The sequence below is a fragment of the Oncorhynchus nerka genome, linkage group LG2 (assembly GCF_034236695.1).
Source record: "Oncorhynchus nerka isolate Pitt River linkage group LG2, Oner_Uvic_2.0, whole genome shotgun sequence".
Taxonomy (NCBI): domain Eukaryota; kingdom Metazoa; phylum Chordata; class Actinopteri; order Salmoniformes; family Salmonidae; genus Oncorhynchus; species Oncorhynchus nerka.
In genome coordinates, this window is record NC_088397.1 from 4380963 (window position 1) to 4394689 (window position 13727).

General features: G+C 47.0%; 1 protein-coding gene across 1 annotated transcript in view; it reads right to left on the reverse strand.

Moving 5' to 3' along the window:
* Positions 1 to 13727, reverse strand: part of rbm26 (RNA binding motif protein 26) — a 31609-nt gene that overhangs the window by 12916 nt on the left and 4966 nt on the right. Inside the window, exons 7-13 of the mRNA XM_065022117.1 lie at positions 12568 to 12807; positions 12164 to 12289; positions 8172 to 8315; positions 7497 to 7602; positions 5311 to 5494; positions 2111 to 2353; positions 826 to 1020 (exon numbers count right to left, since the gene is read on the reverse strand). Coding sequence (XP_064878189.1) covers positions 826 to 1020; positions 2111 to 2353; positions 5311 to 5494; positions 7497 to 7602; positions 8172 to 8315; positions 12164 to 12289; positions 12568 to 12807 — 1238 coding nt within the window. The remainder of the gene's footprint in view (positions 1 to 825; positions 1021 to 2110; positions 2354 to 5310; positions 5495 to 7496; positions 7603 to 8171; positions 8316 to 12163; positions 12290 to 12567; positions 12808 to 13727) is intronic.

A 13727-nucleotide genomic window follows, 5' to 3' on the forward strand; every position in this document is an offset into this window, starting at 1 on the left:
ATATAGGAGAACACCTGGTGGAGAGGACTCATATAGGAGGACACCTGGTAGAGAGGACTTATATAGGAGGACACCTGGTAGAGAGGGCTTATATAGGAGAACACCTGGTGGAGAGGACTCATATAGGAGAACACCTGGTGGAGAGGACTTATATAGGAGAGGACTCATATAGGAGAGGACTCATATAGGAGAACACCTGGTGGAGAGGACTCATATAGGAGAGGACTTATATAGGAGAACACCTGGTGGAGAGGACTTATATAGGAGAACACCTGGTGGAGAGGACTTATATAGGAGAACACCTGGTGGAGAGGACTCATATAGGAGAACACCTGGTGGAGAGGACTCATATAGGAGAACACCTGGTAGAGAGGACTTATATAGGAGAACACCTGGTAGAGAGGACTCATATAGGAGAACACCTGGTAGAGAGGACTCATATAGGAGAACACCTGGTAGAGAGGACTCATATAGGAGAACACCTGGTAGAGAGGACTCATATAGGAGAACACCTGGTGGAGAGGACTCATATAGGAGAACACCTGGTAGAGAGGACTCATATAGGAGAACACCTGGTGGAGAGGACTCATATAGGAGAACACCTGGTAGAGAGGACTCATATAGGAGAACACCTGGTGGAGAGGACTCATATAGGAGAACACCTGGTAGAGAGGACTCATATAGGAGAACACCTGGTGGAGAGGACTCATATAGGAGAACACCTGGTAGAGAGGACTCATATAGGAGAACACCTGGTGGAGAGGAGGTCAACTTAAAGGAAAACTATATTTAAGATTTGTTGATACAGTGGACTTGTTTTCTCACCTTTCCTGCCGGTCCACTAGGGGTACTTCCTGGTTTAGACGCGAAGCCCAGCCTCTCCTTCATTGATAGGTTGGATTTAAAGTCATTCTGTGAGGCAACACGAGAGTCTTGGTTGGGCTCTGAGCTGTCGGCAGGCAGAGGGCCCAGACGGTCTTTGACGGACTGTTTCAGACTAGTGGCTGGCTGCTGCACCTGCTGGGAGTTCACAACAACAACAACGTCAACAATAAACAAACAAAGGGCAACGACAACAGGCTAGTAGGTCAACGACAACAGGCTAGTAGGGCAACGACAACAGGCTAGTAGGGCAACGACAGGCTAGTAGGTCAACAGGCTAGTAGGTCAACGGCAACAGGCTAGTAGGTCAGGCTAGTAGGTCAACGGCAACAGGCTAGTAGGTCAACGGCAACAGGCTAGTAGGTCAACGGCAACAGGCTAGTAGGTCAACGGCAACAGGCTAGTAGGTCAACGGCAACAGGCTAGGCTAGTAGGTCAACGGCAACAGGCTAGTAGGTCAACGGACAACAGGCAGTAGGTCACAGGCTAGTAGGTCAAACAGGCAGTACAGGCTAGTAGGTCAACGGCAACAGGCTAGTAGGTCAACGACAACAGGCTAGTAGGGCTCAACGACAACAGGCTAGTAGGGTCAAACAGGCTAGTAGGTCTGACAGGCTAGTAGGTCAACGACGAGGTGTACAGGCTAGTAGGTCAACAGGCTAGTAGGGCAAAAACAGGCTAGTACAGGCTAGTAGGTCAACGGCTAGTAGGGTACGACAGGCTAGTAGGTCAGCGGCTAGTAGGGCAACGACAACAGGCTAGTAGGGCAACGACAACAGGCTAGTAGGGCAACGACAACAGGCTACAGGGCTAGTAGGGCAACGACAACAGGCTAGTAGGGCAACGACAACAGGCTACAGGCTAGTAGGGCAACGACAACAGGCTAGTAGGGCAACGACAACAGGCTAGTAGGGCAACAGGCTACAACAGGCTAGGGCAACAGGCTAGGCGACAAGGCAGGCTAGGCTAGGGCAACGACAACAGGCTAGGCAACGGCTACAACAGGCCAGGGCAACGACAACAGGCTAGGGCAACGACAACAGGCTAGGCAACGACAACAGGCTAGGCAACAACGACAACAGGCTGAATGAAACAGGCTAGCTTCCTAAATGAATGAAAGGTGCTTCAAATCCAAGTGCACCACTTTTGACCGGGGTCCATAGAGCTCTGGTAGAAAAGTAGTGCACTTTTAAGGGAATAGGCTGCCATATTTGGGATGTGGACTTACCATGAGTGGCTGTGGTTGATGGTGTTGCTGTCCCTGCTGTCCCATTCCCTGCTGTCCCTGCTGTCCCATTCCCTGCTGTCCCTGCTGTCCCATTCCCTGCTGTCCCATCTCGTCCTCACAGTGCCAGAGGACTCTAATGAAGCGGTTGTTGAGAACCGCCTCAGGACTCTGCAGGGCACGCTTAGCCTCCTCGTGACTGTCAAACTGGATCAGGGCCCCCTCCGGGTCATTACCATAGGTTACCTTTTGGGGGGAGGGCAGACAGAGAGAGACAGAGAGAGACAGAGAGAGAGACAGAGAGAGAGACAGAGAGAGAGACAGAGAGAGAGAGGAGAGGAGGGTGAGAGGGGAAGAGAGGAAGAGAGAGAAGATAGACAGAAGAGTAGGGAGAGAATAACGCCAACAAAAAAACACAGCTTAACAGAAAGGTATCGAGAATCAGTCTAAGGTATCGAGTCTAAGGTATCAGAGAAGAGAGAGCCAGATCGTTAGAATCAGTCAGACGGACAATCAGTCTAAGAATCAGTCTAAGAGTAGAGAGAATCAGTCTAAGGTGAGCCAATCAAGAGAGGAAGGATCAAGGGATCGTTAGGAAGGATCAAGGGAATCAGTCTAAGGAAGAATCAGGGTTATGTTAACCCTCACTCACTAAGAATCAGAAGGTATCGTAAATCAGTAGGGGTATCGGTGCCAATAACGCCAACAAAAAAAACACAGCTTAACGCAGAAAGGTATCGTTAGCCAATCAGCCTAAGGTATCGTTAGCCAATCAGTCTAAGGTATCGTTAGCCAATCAGCCTAAGGTATCGTTAGCCAATCAGTCTAAGGTATCGTTAGCCAATCAGTCTAAGGTAATCAGTTAGCCAATCAGCTAAGGTATCGTTAATCAGTCTAAGGCCAAATCAGCCTAAGGTATCCTTAGCCAATCAGTCTAAGGTATCGTTAGCCAATCAGTCTAAGGTATCGTTAGCCAATCAGTCTAAGGTATCGTTAGCCAATCAGCCTAAGGTATCGTTAGCCAATCAGCCTAAGGTATCGTTAGCCAATCAGTCTAAGGTATCGTTAGCCAATCAGTCTAAGGTATCGTTAGCCAATCAGCCTAAGGTATCGTTAGCCAATCAGCCTAAGGTATCGTTAGCCAATCAGCCTAAGGTATCGTTAGCCAATCAGTTAAGGTATCGTTAGCCAATCAGTCTAAGGTATCGTTAGCCAATCAGCCTAAGGTATCGTTAGCCAATCAGTCTAAGGTATCGTTAGCCAATCAGCCTAAGCCAATCAGCCTAAGGTATCGTTAATCAGCCAATCAGCAGCCTAAGGTATCGTTAGCCAATCAGCCTAAGGTATCGTTAGCCAATCAGTCTAAGCCAATCAGCCTAAGGTATCGTTAGCCAATCAGCCTAAGGTATCGTTAGCCAATCAGTCTATCAGTCAGTCTAAGGTATCGTTAGCCAATCAGTCTAAGGTATCGTTAGCCAATCAGCCTAAGGTATCGTTAGCCAATCAGTCTAAGGTATCGTTAGCCAATCAGTCTAAGGTATCGTTAGCCAATCAGTCTAAGGTATCGTTAGCCAATCAGTCTAAGGTATCGTTAGCCAATCAGTCTAAGGTATCGTTAGCCAATCAGTCTAAGGTATCGTTAGCCAATCAGTCAAGGTATCGTCTAAGGTATCCGTTAGCCAATCAGTCTAAGGTATCAGTTAGCCAATCAGCCTAAGGTATCCTTAGCCAATCAGCCTAAGGTATCTAAGGTTAGCCAATCAGTCTAAGGTATCGTTAGCCAATCAGTCTAAGGTATCGTTAGCCAATCAGTCTAAGGTCAGTCGTTAGCCAATCAGTCTAAGGTATCGTTAGCCAATCAGTCTAAGGTATCGTTAGCCAATCAGTCTAAGGTATCGTTAGCCAATCAGCCTAAGGTATATCGTTAGCCAATCAGCCTAAGGTATCCTTAGCCAATCAGTCTAAGGTATCCTTAGCCAATCAGCCTAAGGTATCGTTAGCCAATCAGTCTAAGGTATCGTTAGCCAATCAGTCTAAGGTATCCTTAGCCAATCAGTCTAAGGTATCGTTAGCCAATCAGCCTAAGGTATCGTTAGCCAATCAGTCTAAGGTATCCGCCAATCAGTCTAAATCAGGTATCGTTAGCCAATCAGTCTAAGGTATCGTTAGCCAATCAGCCTAAGGTATCGTTAGCCAATCAGCCTAAGGTATCGTTAGCCAATCAGTCTAAGGTATCGTTAGCCAATCAGCCTAAGGTATCCTTAGCCAATCAGTCTAAGGTATCGTTAGCCAATCAGCCTATCAGCCTCTAAGGTATCGTTAGCCAATCAGTCTAAGGTATCGTTAGCCAATCAGCCAGTAAGGTATCGTTAGCCAATCAGCCTAAGGTATCGTTAGCCAATCAGCCTAAGGTATCGTTAGCCAATCAGTCTAAGGTATCGTTAGCCAATCAGTCAAGGTATCGTTAGCCAATCAGTCTAAGGTATCGTTAGCCAATCAGCCTAAGGTATCGTTAGCCAATCAGCCTAAGGTATCGTTAGCCAATCAGCCTAAGGTATCGTTAGCCAATCAGTTATCGCCAATCAGTCTAAGGTATCGTTAGCCAATCAGTCTAAGGTATCCTTAGCCAATCAGTCTAAGGTATCCTCAGTCTAAGCCAATCAGCCTAAGGTATCCTTAGCCAATCAGCCTAAGGTATCGTTAGCCAATCAGTCTAAGGTATCGTTAGCCAATCAGTCTAAGGTATCGTTAGCCAATCAGTCTAAGGTATCGTTAGCCAATCAGCTAGCCAATCAGTCTAAGGTATCCTTAGCCAATCAGCCTAAGGTATCGTTAGCCAATCAGTCTAAGGTATCGTTAGCCAATCAGCCTAAGGTAAGGTATCGTTAGCCAATCAGTCTAAGGTATCGTTAGCCAATCAGTCTAAGGTATCGTTAGCCAATCAGTCTAAGGTATCGTTAGCCAATCAGCCTAAGGTATCGTTAGCCAATCAGTCTAAGGTATCGTTAGCCAATCAGCCTAAGGTCAGTCTAAGGTATCGTTAGCCAATCAGTCTAAAGGTATCCTTAGCCAATCAGTCTAAGGTATCCTTAGCCAATCAGTCTAAGGTATCCTTAGCCAATCAGTCTAAGGTATCGTTAGCCAATCAGTCGAAGGTATCGTTAGCCAATCAGTCGAAGGTATCGTTAGCCAATCAGTCTAACCTGCAGGTTGACGATAGTCCCGAACTTGCTGAAGTGTTGGTTAAGCTTGGAGATGTTGTTGAGTCCCTGGGGGATCTGAAGGACCGACAGCTTGGTGTTTGACCCAAACGGAGCCTTCTGGTTCTGGTTCTGAGGGTTCTTGTTGTGGAACCCACCCTGGAGGTTCTGCTGGTTGAAGTTAGGTCTGACAGAACACATGGAGATTACAGGAACAGCTACAGGAACAGCTACCGTACTTGCTTGTTGTTTACAAGAAACAGCTACTCTACTGCTTGTTGTTTACAAGAAACAGCTACCGCACTGCTTGTTGTTTACAAGAAACAGCTACCGTACTGCTTGTTGTTTACAAGAAACAGCTACCGCACTGCTTGTTGTTTACAAGAAACAGCTACCGCACTGCTTGTTGTTTACAAGAAACAGCTACCGCACTGCTTGTTGTTTACAAGAAACAGCTACCGCACTGCTTGTTGTTTACAAGAAACAGCTACCGCACTGCTTGTTGTTTACAAGAAACAGCTACCGTACTGCTTGTTGTTTACAAGAAACAGCTACTCTACTGCTTGTTGTTTACAAGAAACAGCTACTCTACTGCTTGTTGTTTACAAGAAACAGCTACTCTACTGCTTGTTGTTTACAAGAAACAGCTACTCTACTGCTTGTTGTTTACAGGAACAGCTACTCTACTGCTTGTTGTTTACAAGAAACAGCTACTCTACTGCTTGTTGTTTACAAGAAACAGCTACTCTACTGCTTGTTGTTTACAAGAAACAGCTACTCTACTGCTTGTTGTTTACAAGAAACAGCTACTCTACTGCTTGTTGTTTACAAGAAACAGCTACCGCACTGCTTGTTGTTTACAAGAAACAGCTACTCTACTGCTTGTTGTTTACAAGAAACAGCTACTCTACTGCTTGTTGTTTACAAGAAACAGCTACCGCATTGCTTGTTGTTTACAAGAAACAGCTACTCTACTGCTTGTTGTTTACAAGAAACAGCTACTCTACTGGGTCCTTTGTGTAAAAAGGTTATTGACATGTTATACGAACTGAAAATCAAGAACAGGTATATTACCTGTTGTGGTCTATGATGGTTTAATGTTCTGTCTGAACCCCCAGGTATATTACCTGTTGTGGTCTATGATGGTTTAATGTTCTGTCTGAACCCCCAGGTATATTACCTGTTGTGGTCTATGATGGTTTAATGTTCTGTCTGAACCCCCAGGTATATTACCTGTTGTGGTCTATGATGGTTTAATGTTCTGTCTGAACCCCCAGGTATATTACCTGTTGTGGTCTATGATGGTTCTCTAATGTTCTGTCTGAACCCCCAGGTATATTACCTGTTGTGGTCTATGATGGTTTAATGTTCTGTCTGAACCCCCAGGTATATTACCTGTTGTGGTCTGTGCCTCATGCCAAATCAACTGTCTCAAGGTGTGTGTTCTTGCTTGTCGGACCAACGTGTGTGTGTGTGTGTGTGTGTTCTTGCTTGTCGGACCAACGTGTGTGTGTGTGTTCTTACTTGTCGGACCAACGTGTGTGTGTGTGTGTGTGTGTTCTTGCTTGTCGGACCAACGTGTGTGTGTTCTTACTTGTCGGACCAACGTGTGTGTGTGTTCTGCTTGTTCGGACTTGTCGGACGTGTGTGTGTGTTCTTACTTGTCGGACCAACGTGTGTGTGTGTGTTCTTACTTGTCGGACCAACGTGTGTGTGTGTTCTTACTTGTCGGCCCAACGTGTGTGTGTGTGTGTGTGTGTTCTTGCTTGTCGGACCAACGTGTGTGTGTGTGTTCTTACTTGTCGGACCAACGTGTGTGTGTGTGTTCTTACTTGTCGGACCAACGTGTGTGTGTGTGTTCTTACTTGTCGGCCCAACGTGTGTGTGTGTGTGTGTGTTCTTGCTTGTCGGACCAACGTGTGTGTGTGTGTGTGTGTGTGTGTGTTCTTGCTTGTCGGACCAACGTGTGTGTGTGTGTGTGTGTGTGTTCTTGCTTGTCGGACCAACGTGTGTGTGTGTTGTTCTTGCTTGTCGGACCAACGTGTGTGTGTGTGTGTTCTTACTTGTCGGACCAGGGTTTCTTGGGGAGCATTGCTCCGTGGTGTGTGTGTGTGTGTGTGTGTTCTTACTTGTCGGACCAGGGTTTCTTGGGGAGCAGTGCTCCGTGGTGTGTGTGTGTGTGTTCTTACTTGTCGGACCAGGGTTTCTTGGGGAGCAGTGCTCCGTGGTGTGACACAGCAGATCTCTTCCTGGAGGCCGAGTCCAGAACGATCCTCATTCTGTTGGGCATCTGATCTGGGAATTCATTAAACAACTGTGTGACTGGACTGATGAGATCAGACGAGGCCTTGACCAGTCAGGATAGAGAATCAATCTCTCCCTCCCTCCACTATACCAACACACTACAGTCCCACCTCCCCTCTGAATCCACATCGAAACTAGTTGTGTTTATCCCTCTCTCTCTCTCTCTCTCTCTCTCTCCCTCCAATATAACACACTACAGTCCCACCTCCCCTCTGAATCCACATCGAAACTAGTTGTGTTTATCCCTCTCTCTCTCTCCCTCTCTCTCTCCCTCCAATATAACACACTACAGTCCCACCTCCCCTCTGAATCCACATCGAAACTAGTTGTGTTTCTCTCTCTCCCTCCCTCCCTCCCTCTCCCTCCCTCTCCCTCTCCCCAGGTACCTCTGTCTCTGGGAGGCAGGTCCTCCCCCATAGTCAGTCCTATCTCTCCCTCCCTCTCCCTCTCCCTTCCTCCACACTACAGTCCCACCTTCCCTTTGAATCCACACTGAGACAGGTTGTGTTTAGGTACCTCTCTCTCTCCCTCCCTCCCTCCCTCTCCCTCTCCCCAGGTACCTCTGTCTCTGGGAGGCAGGTCCTCCCCCATAGTCAGTCCTATGAGGTTGGGTCTTTGGGCGTTGACTCTGTGGCGATACACTGGTCTGGAGGTGTTGGTGAGGCTGGGATCCTCAGGGTTATACATGTCAGAGTCATACTGGCCTGGGAGAGAGACCACAACAACAGACTTAGTGAAGAGACCACAACACAGACTTAGTGAAGAGACCACAACAACAGACTTAGTGGAGAGACCACAACAACAGAGACCACAACACAGACTTAGTGAAGAGACCACAACAACAGAGACCACAACACAGACTTAGTGAAGAGACCACAACACAGACTTAGTGGAGAGACCACAACACAGACTTAGTGAAGAGACCACAACAACAGACCAGTGAACACAGACTTAGTGGAGAGACCACAACACAGACTTAGTGGAGAGACCACAACAACAGAGACTTAGTGGAGAGACCACACAGACTTAACAACAGAGACCACAACAACAACAGAGACCACAACAACAGACTTAGTGGAGAGACCACAACAACAACAGAGACCACAACAACAGAGACCACAACACAGACTTAGTGGAGAGACCACAACACAGACTTAGTGGAGAGACCACAACACAGACTTAGTGGAGAGACCACAACACAGACTTAGTGGAGAGACCACAACACAGACTTAGTGGAGAGACCACAACACAGACTTAGTGGAGAGACCACAACACAGACTTAGTGGAGAGACCACAACACAGACTTAGTGGAGAGACCACAACACAGACTTAGTGGAGAGACCACAACACAGACTTAGTGGAGAGACCACAACACAGACTTAGTGGAGAGACCAACAACAACAGACAGAGACCACAACACAGACTTAGTGGAGACAATAACAACAACAACAGAGACCACAACAACAGACTTAGTGAAGAGACCACAACAACAGACTTAGTGGAGAGACCACAACAACAGACTTAGTGGAGAGACCACAACACAGACTTAGTGGAGAGACCACAACACAGACTTAGTGAAGAGACCACAACACAGACTTAGTGGAGAGACCACAACAACAGACTTAGTGGAGAGACCACAACACAGACTTAGTGAAGAGACCACAACAACAGAGACCACAACACAGACTTAGTGGAGAGACCACAACACAGACTTAGTGGAGAGACCACAACAACAGACTTAGTGAAGAGACCACAACAACAGAGACCACAACACAGACTTAGTGGAGAGACCACAACACAGACTTAGTGGAGACAACAACAACAACAGAGACCACAACACAGACTTAGTGGAGACCACAACAACAGACTTAGTGGAGAGACCACAACACAGACTTAGTGGAGAGACCACAACAACAGAGACCACAACACAGACTTAGTGGAGAGACCACAACACAGACTTAGTGGAGAGACTACAACACAGACTTAGTGGAGAGACCACAACAACAGAGACCACAACAACAGAGACCACAACAACAGAGACCACAACACAGACTTAGTGGAGAGACCACAACACAGACTTAGTGGAGAGACCACAACAACAACAGAGACCACAACAACAGACTTAGTGGAGAGACCACAACACAGACTTAGTGGAGAGACCACAACACAGACTTAGTGGAGAGACCACAACACAGACTTAGTGGAGACAATAACAACAACAACAGAGACCACAACACAGACTTAGTGGAGAGACCACAACACAGACTTAGTGGAGAGACCACAACAGAGACTTAGTGGAGAGACCACAACAACAGAGACCACAACACAGACTTAGTGGAGAGACCACAACACAGACTTAGTGGAGAGACCACAACAACAGAGACCACAACACAGACTTAGTGGAGAGACCACAACACGGACTTAATGAAGAGACCACAACACAGACTTAGTGGAGAGACCACAACAACAGAGACCACAACACAGACTTAGTGGAGACAATAACAACAACAACAGAGACCACAACACAGACTTAGTGGAGAGACCACAACAACAACAGAGACCACAACAACAACAGAGACCACAACACAGACTTAGTGGAGAGACCACAACACAGACTTAGTGGAGAGACCACAACAACAGAGACCACAACACAGACTTAGTGGAGAGACCACAACAACAGAGACCACAACACAGACTTAGTGGAGAGACCACAACAACAGAGACCACAACACAGACTTAGTGGAGACAACAACAACAGAGACCACAACACAGACTTAATGAAGACAACAACAACAGAGACCACAACACAGACTTAGTGAAGAGACCACAACAACAACAGAGACCACAACACAGACTTAGTGAAGAGACCACAACAACAAGACCACAACAACTTAGAGACCACAACACAGAGAGACCACAACACAGACTTAGTGGAGAGACCAACAACAACAGAGACCACAACACAGACTTAGTGGAGAGACCACAAACAACAGAGACCACAACACAGACTTAGTGGAGACAATAACAACAGAGACCACAACACAGACTTAGTGGAGACCACAACACAGACAGAGACCACAACACAGACTTAGTGGAGAGACCAATAACAACTTAGAGACCACAACACAGACTTAGTGAAGAGACCACAACAACAACAGAGACCACAACACAGACTTAGTGAAGAGACCACAACACAGACTTAACAGAGACCACAACACAGACTTAGTGAAGAGACCACAACACAACAACAGAGACCACAACACAGACTTAGTGAAGAGACCACAACAACAGAGAGACCACAACAGAGACAGACTTAGTGAAGAGACCACAACAACAACAGAGACCACAACACAGACTTAGTGAAGAGACCAACAACAGACTTACCAACAAGACAGAGACCACAACACAGACTTAGTGAAGAGACCACAATAACAACAGAGACCACAACACAGACTTAGAGACCACAACACAGACTTAACACAGACTTAATAGACAACAACAACAGAGACCACAACAACAGACTTAGTGAAGACAATAACAACAGAGACCACAACACAGACTTAGTGGAGACAATAACAACAGAGACCACAACACAGACTTAGTGGAGACAATAACAACAGAGACCACAACACAGACTTAGTGGAGACAATAACAACAGAGACCACAACACAGACTTAGTGAAGAGACCACAACAACAACAGAGACCACAACACAGACTTAGTGAAGAGACCACAACAACAACAGAGACCACAACACAGACTTAGTGAAGAGACCACAACAACAACAGAGACCACAACACAGACTTAGTGAAGAGACCACAACAACAACAGAGACCACAACACAGACTTAGTGAAGAGACCACAACAACAACAGAGACCACAACACAGACTTAGTGAAGACAATAACAACAGAGACCACAACACAGACTTAGTGGAGAGACCACAACAACAGACTTAGTGGAGAGACCACAACAACAGAGACAAAACATGTCTCCTTCCCCTCTGAAAGACACACAGGTTGGAGCAGTAGATAACTGAAGGCCACATTGTACAGCAGTTAAGAGGAATAAATGCTTTGCTCAAGGGCACAACGGCAGGAGAATGCACCTAGTATGACACTTAAGACAACCCTCTTGGTTGTCAACTCACACACACAGCTCACACACACACACACACACAGCTCACACACACAGCTCACACACACACACACACAGCTCACACACACAGCTCACACACACACACAGCTCACACACACACACAGCTCACACACACACAGCTCACACACAGCTCACACACACAGCTCACACCGCTCACACAGCTCACACACACACACACACACAGCTCACACACACAGCTCACACACAGCTCACACACAGCTCACACACAGCTCACACCGCTCACACACACACAGCTCACACACACACACAGCTCACACACACACAGCTCACACACAGCTCACACACACTCACACACAGCTCACACACAGCACACACACACACAGCTCACACACAGCTCACACACAGCTCACACACAGCTCACACACACATCCCTACCCGTTGCGAAGAGAGGAGCCGGGGGCTGGGGGATGGAGGGTCGTGTCCCTGTGGTTACAATAGTGGGAACAGAGTTGGCGATGGAGCTAGGAGGGGCATCCATCCCTGATGCCTGGTGAGGGGGACCTGGGGGGCGGGGCACAGATTTAAATAAAACACTAGAATGGTTCCTGACCAAGATGGCCGCCATTAACACAACATTCTAGAACGATGCAAGTCTGACATCGACAACACTCTACGTGAATTATAGTCTCTGTGGAGATCTTTATAAGGTAAGGCAAACACCCGATTGGCTATGGTCGAAAGCAGCTCACCCTATAGGGAAGAGGGTTCCATTTGGAATGAGAACACATGCGTCTCGAGCCACGGACTCGTTATGACAAACTGATCTGCTGAATTCCTACCTGGCGGCAGGCTGGGCGGCAAGCTGCCTGGCAGGGGCACAGGGGGGCGGAGGTTGACGGGAGGCGGGGTCATCAGAGGGGGAGGTCCTGGTGGGGGCGGTAGGCCGGGAGGGGGCTGGGCGACCCCCGGGATAGGGGGAGGGGCTTGGAACATGTTAGGTAGATTAACGTCCTCCACCACCACTGGATCGATACCGTGGTCGAACGGGCAAATGTCCCCGCGCATACAGAAGCCTTTCTCTGGAAGACAACACAATACGGTTTAGTAACACAGCTAGAGGACAGTATATAGTAACACAGCTAGAGGACAGTTAGATACAGAAGCCTTTCTCAGGAAGACAACACAATACGGTTTAGTAACACAGCTAGAGGACAGTTAGATACAGAAGGCCTTTCTCAGGAAGACAACACAATACGGTTTAGTAACACAGCTAGAGGACAGTATATAGTAACACAGCTAGAGGACAGTTAGATACAGAAGCCTTTCTCAGGAAGACAACACAATACGGTATAGTAACACAGCTAGAGGACAGTTAGATACAGAAGGCCTTTCTCTGGAAGACAACACAATACGGTATAGTAACACAGCTAGAGGACAGTATATAGTAACACAGCTAGAGGACAGTTAGATACAGAAGGCCTTTCTCAGGAAGACAACACAATACGGTTTAGTAACACAGCTAGAGGACAGAATATAGTAACACAGCTAGAGGACAGTTAGATACAGAAGGCCTTTCTCTGGAAGACAACACAATACGGTATAGTAACAGCTAGAGGACAGTTAGATACAGAAGGCCTTTCTCAGGAAGACAACACAATACGGTTTAGTAACACAGCTAGAGGACAGTTAGATACAGAAGACCTTTCTCAGGAAGACAACACAATACGGTTTAGTAACACAGCTAGAGGACAGAATATAGTAACACAGCTAGAGGACAGTTAGATACAGAAGGCCTTTCTCTGGAAGACAACACAATACGGTTTAGTAACACAGCTAGAGGACAGTATATAGTAACACAGCTAGAGGACAGTATATAGTAACACAGCTAGAGGACAGTATATAGTAACACAGCTAGAGGACAGTTAGATACAGAAGGCCTTTCTCTGGAAGACAACACAATACGGTTTAGTAACACAGCTAGAGGACAGTATATAGTAAC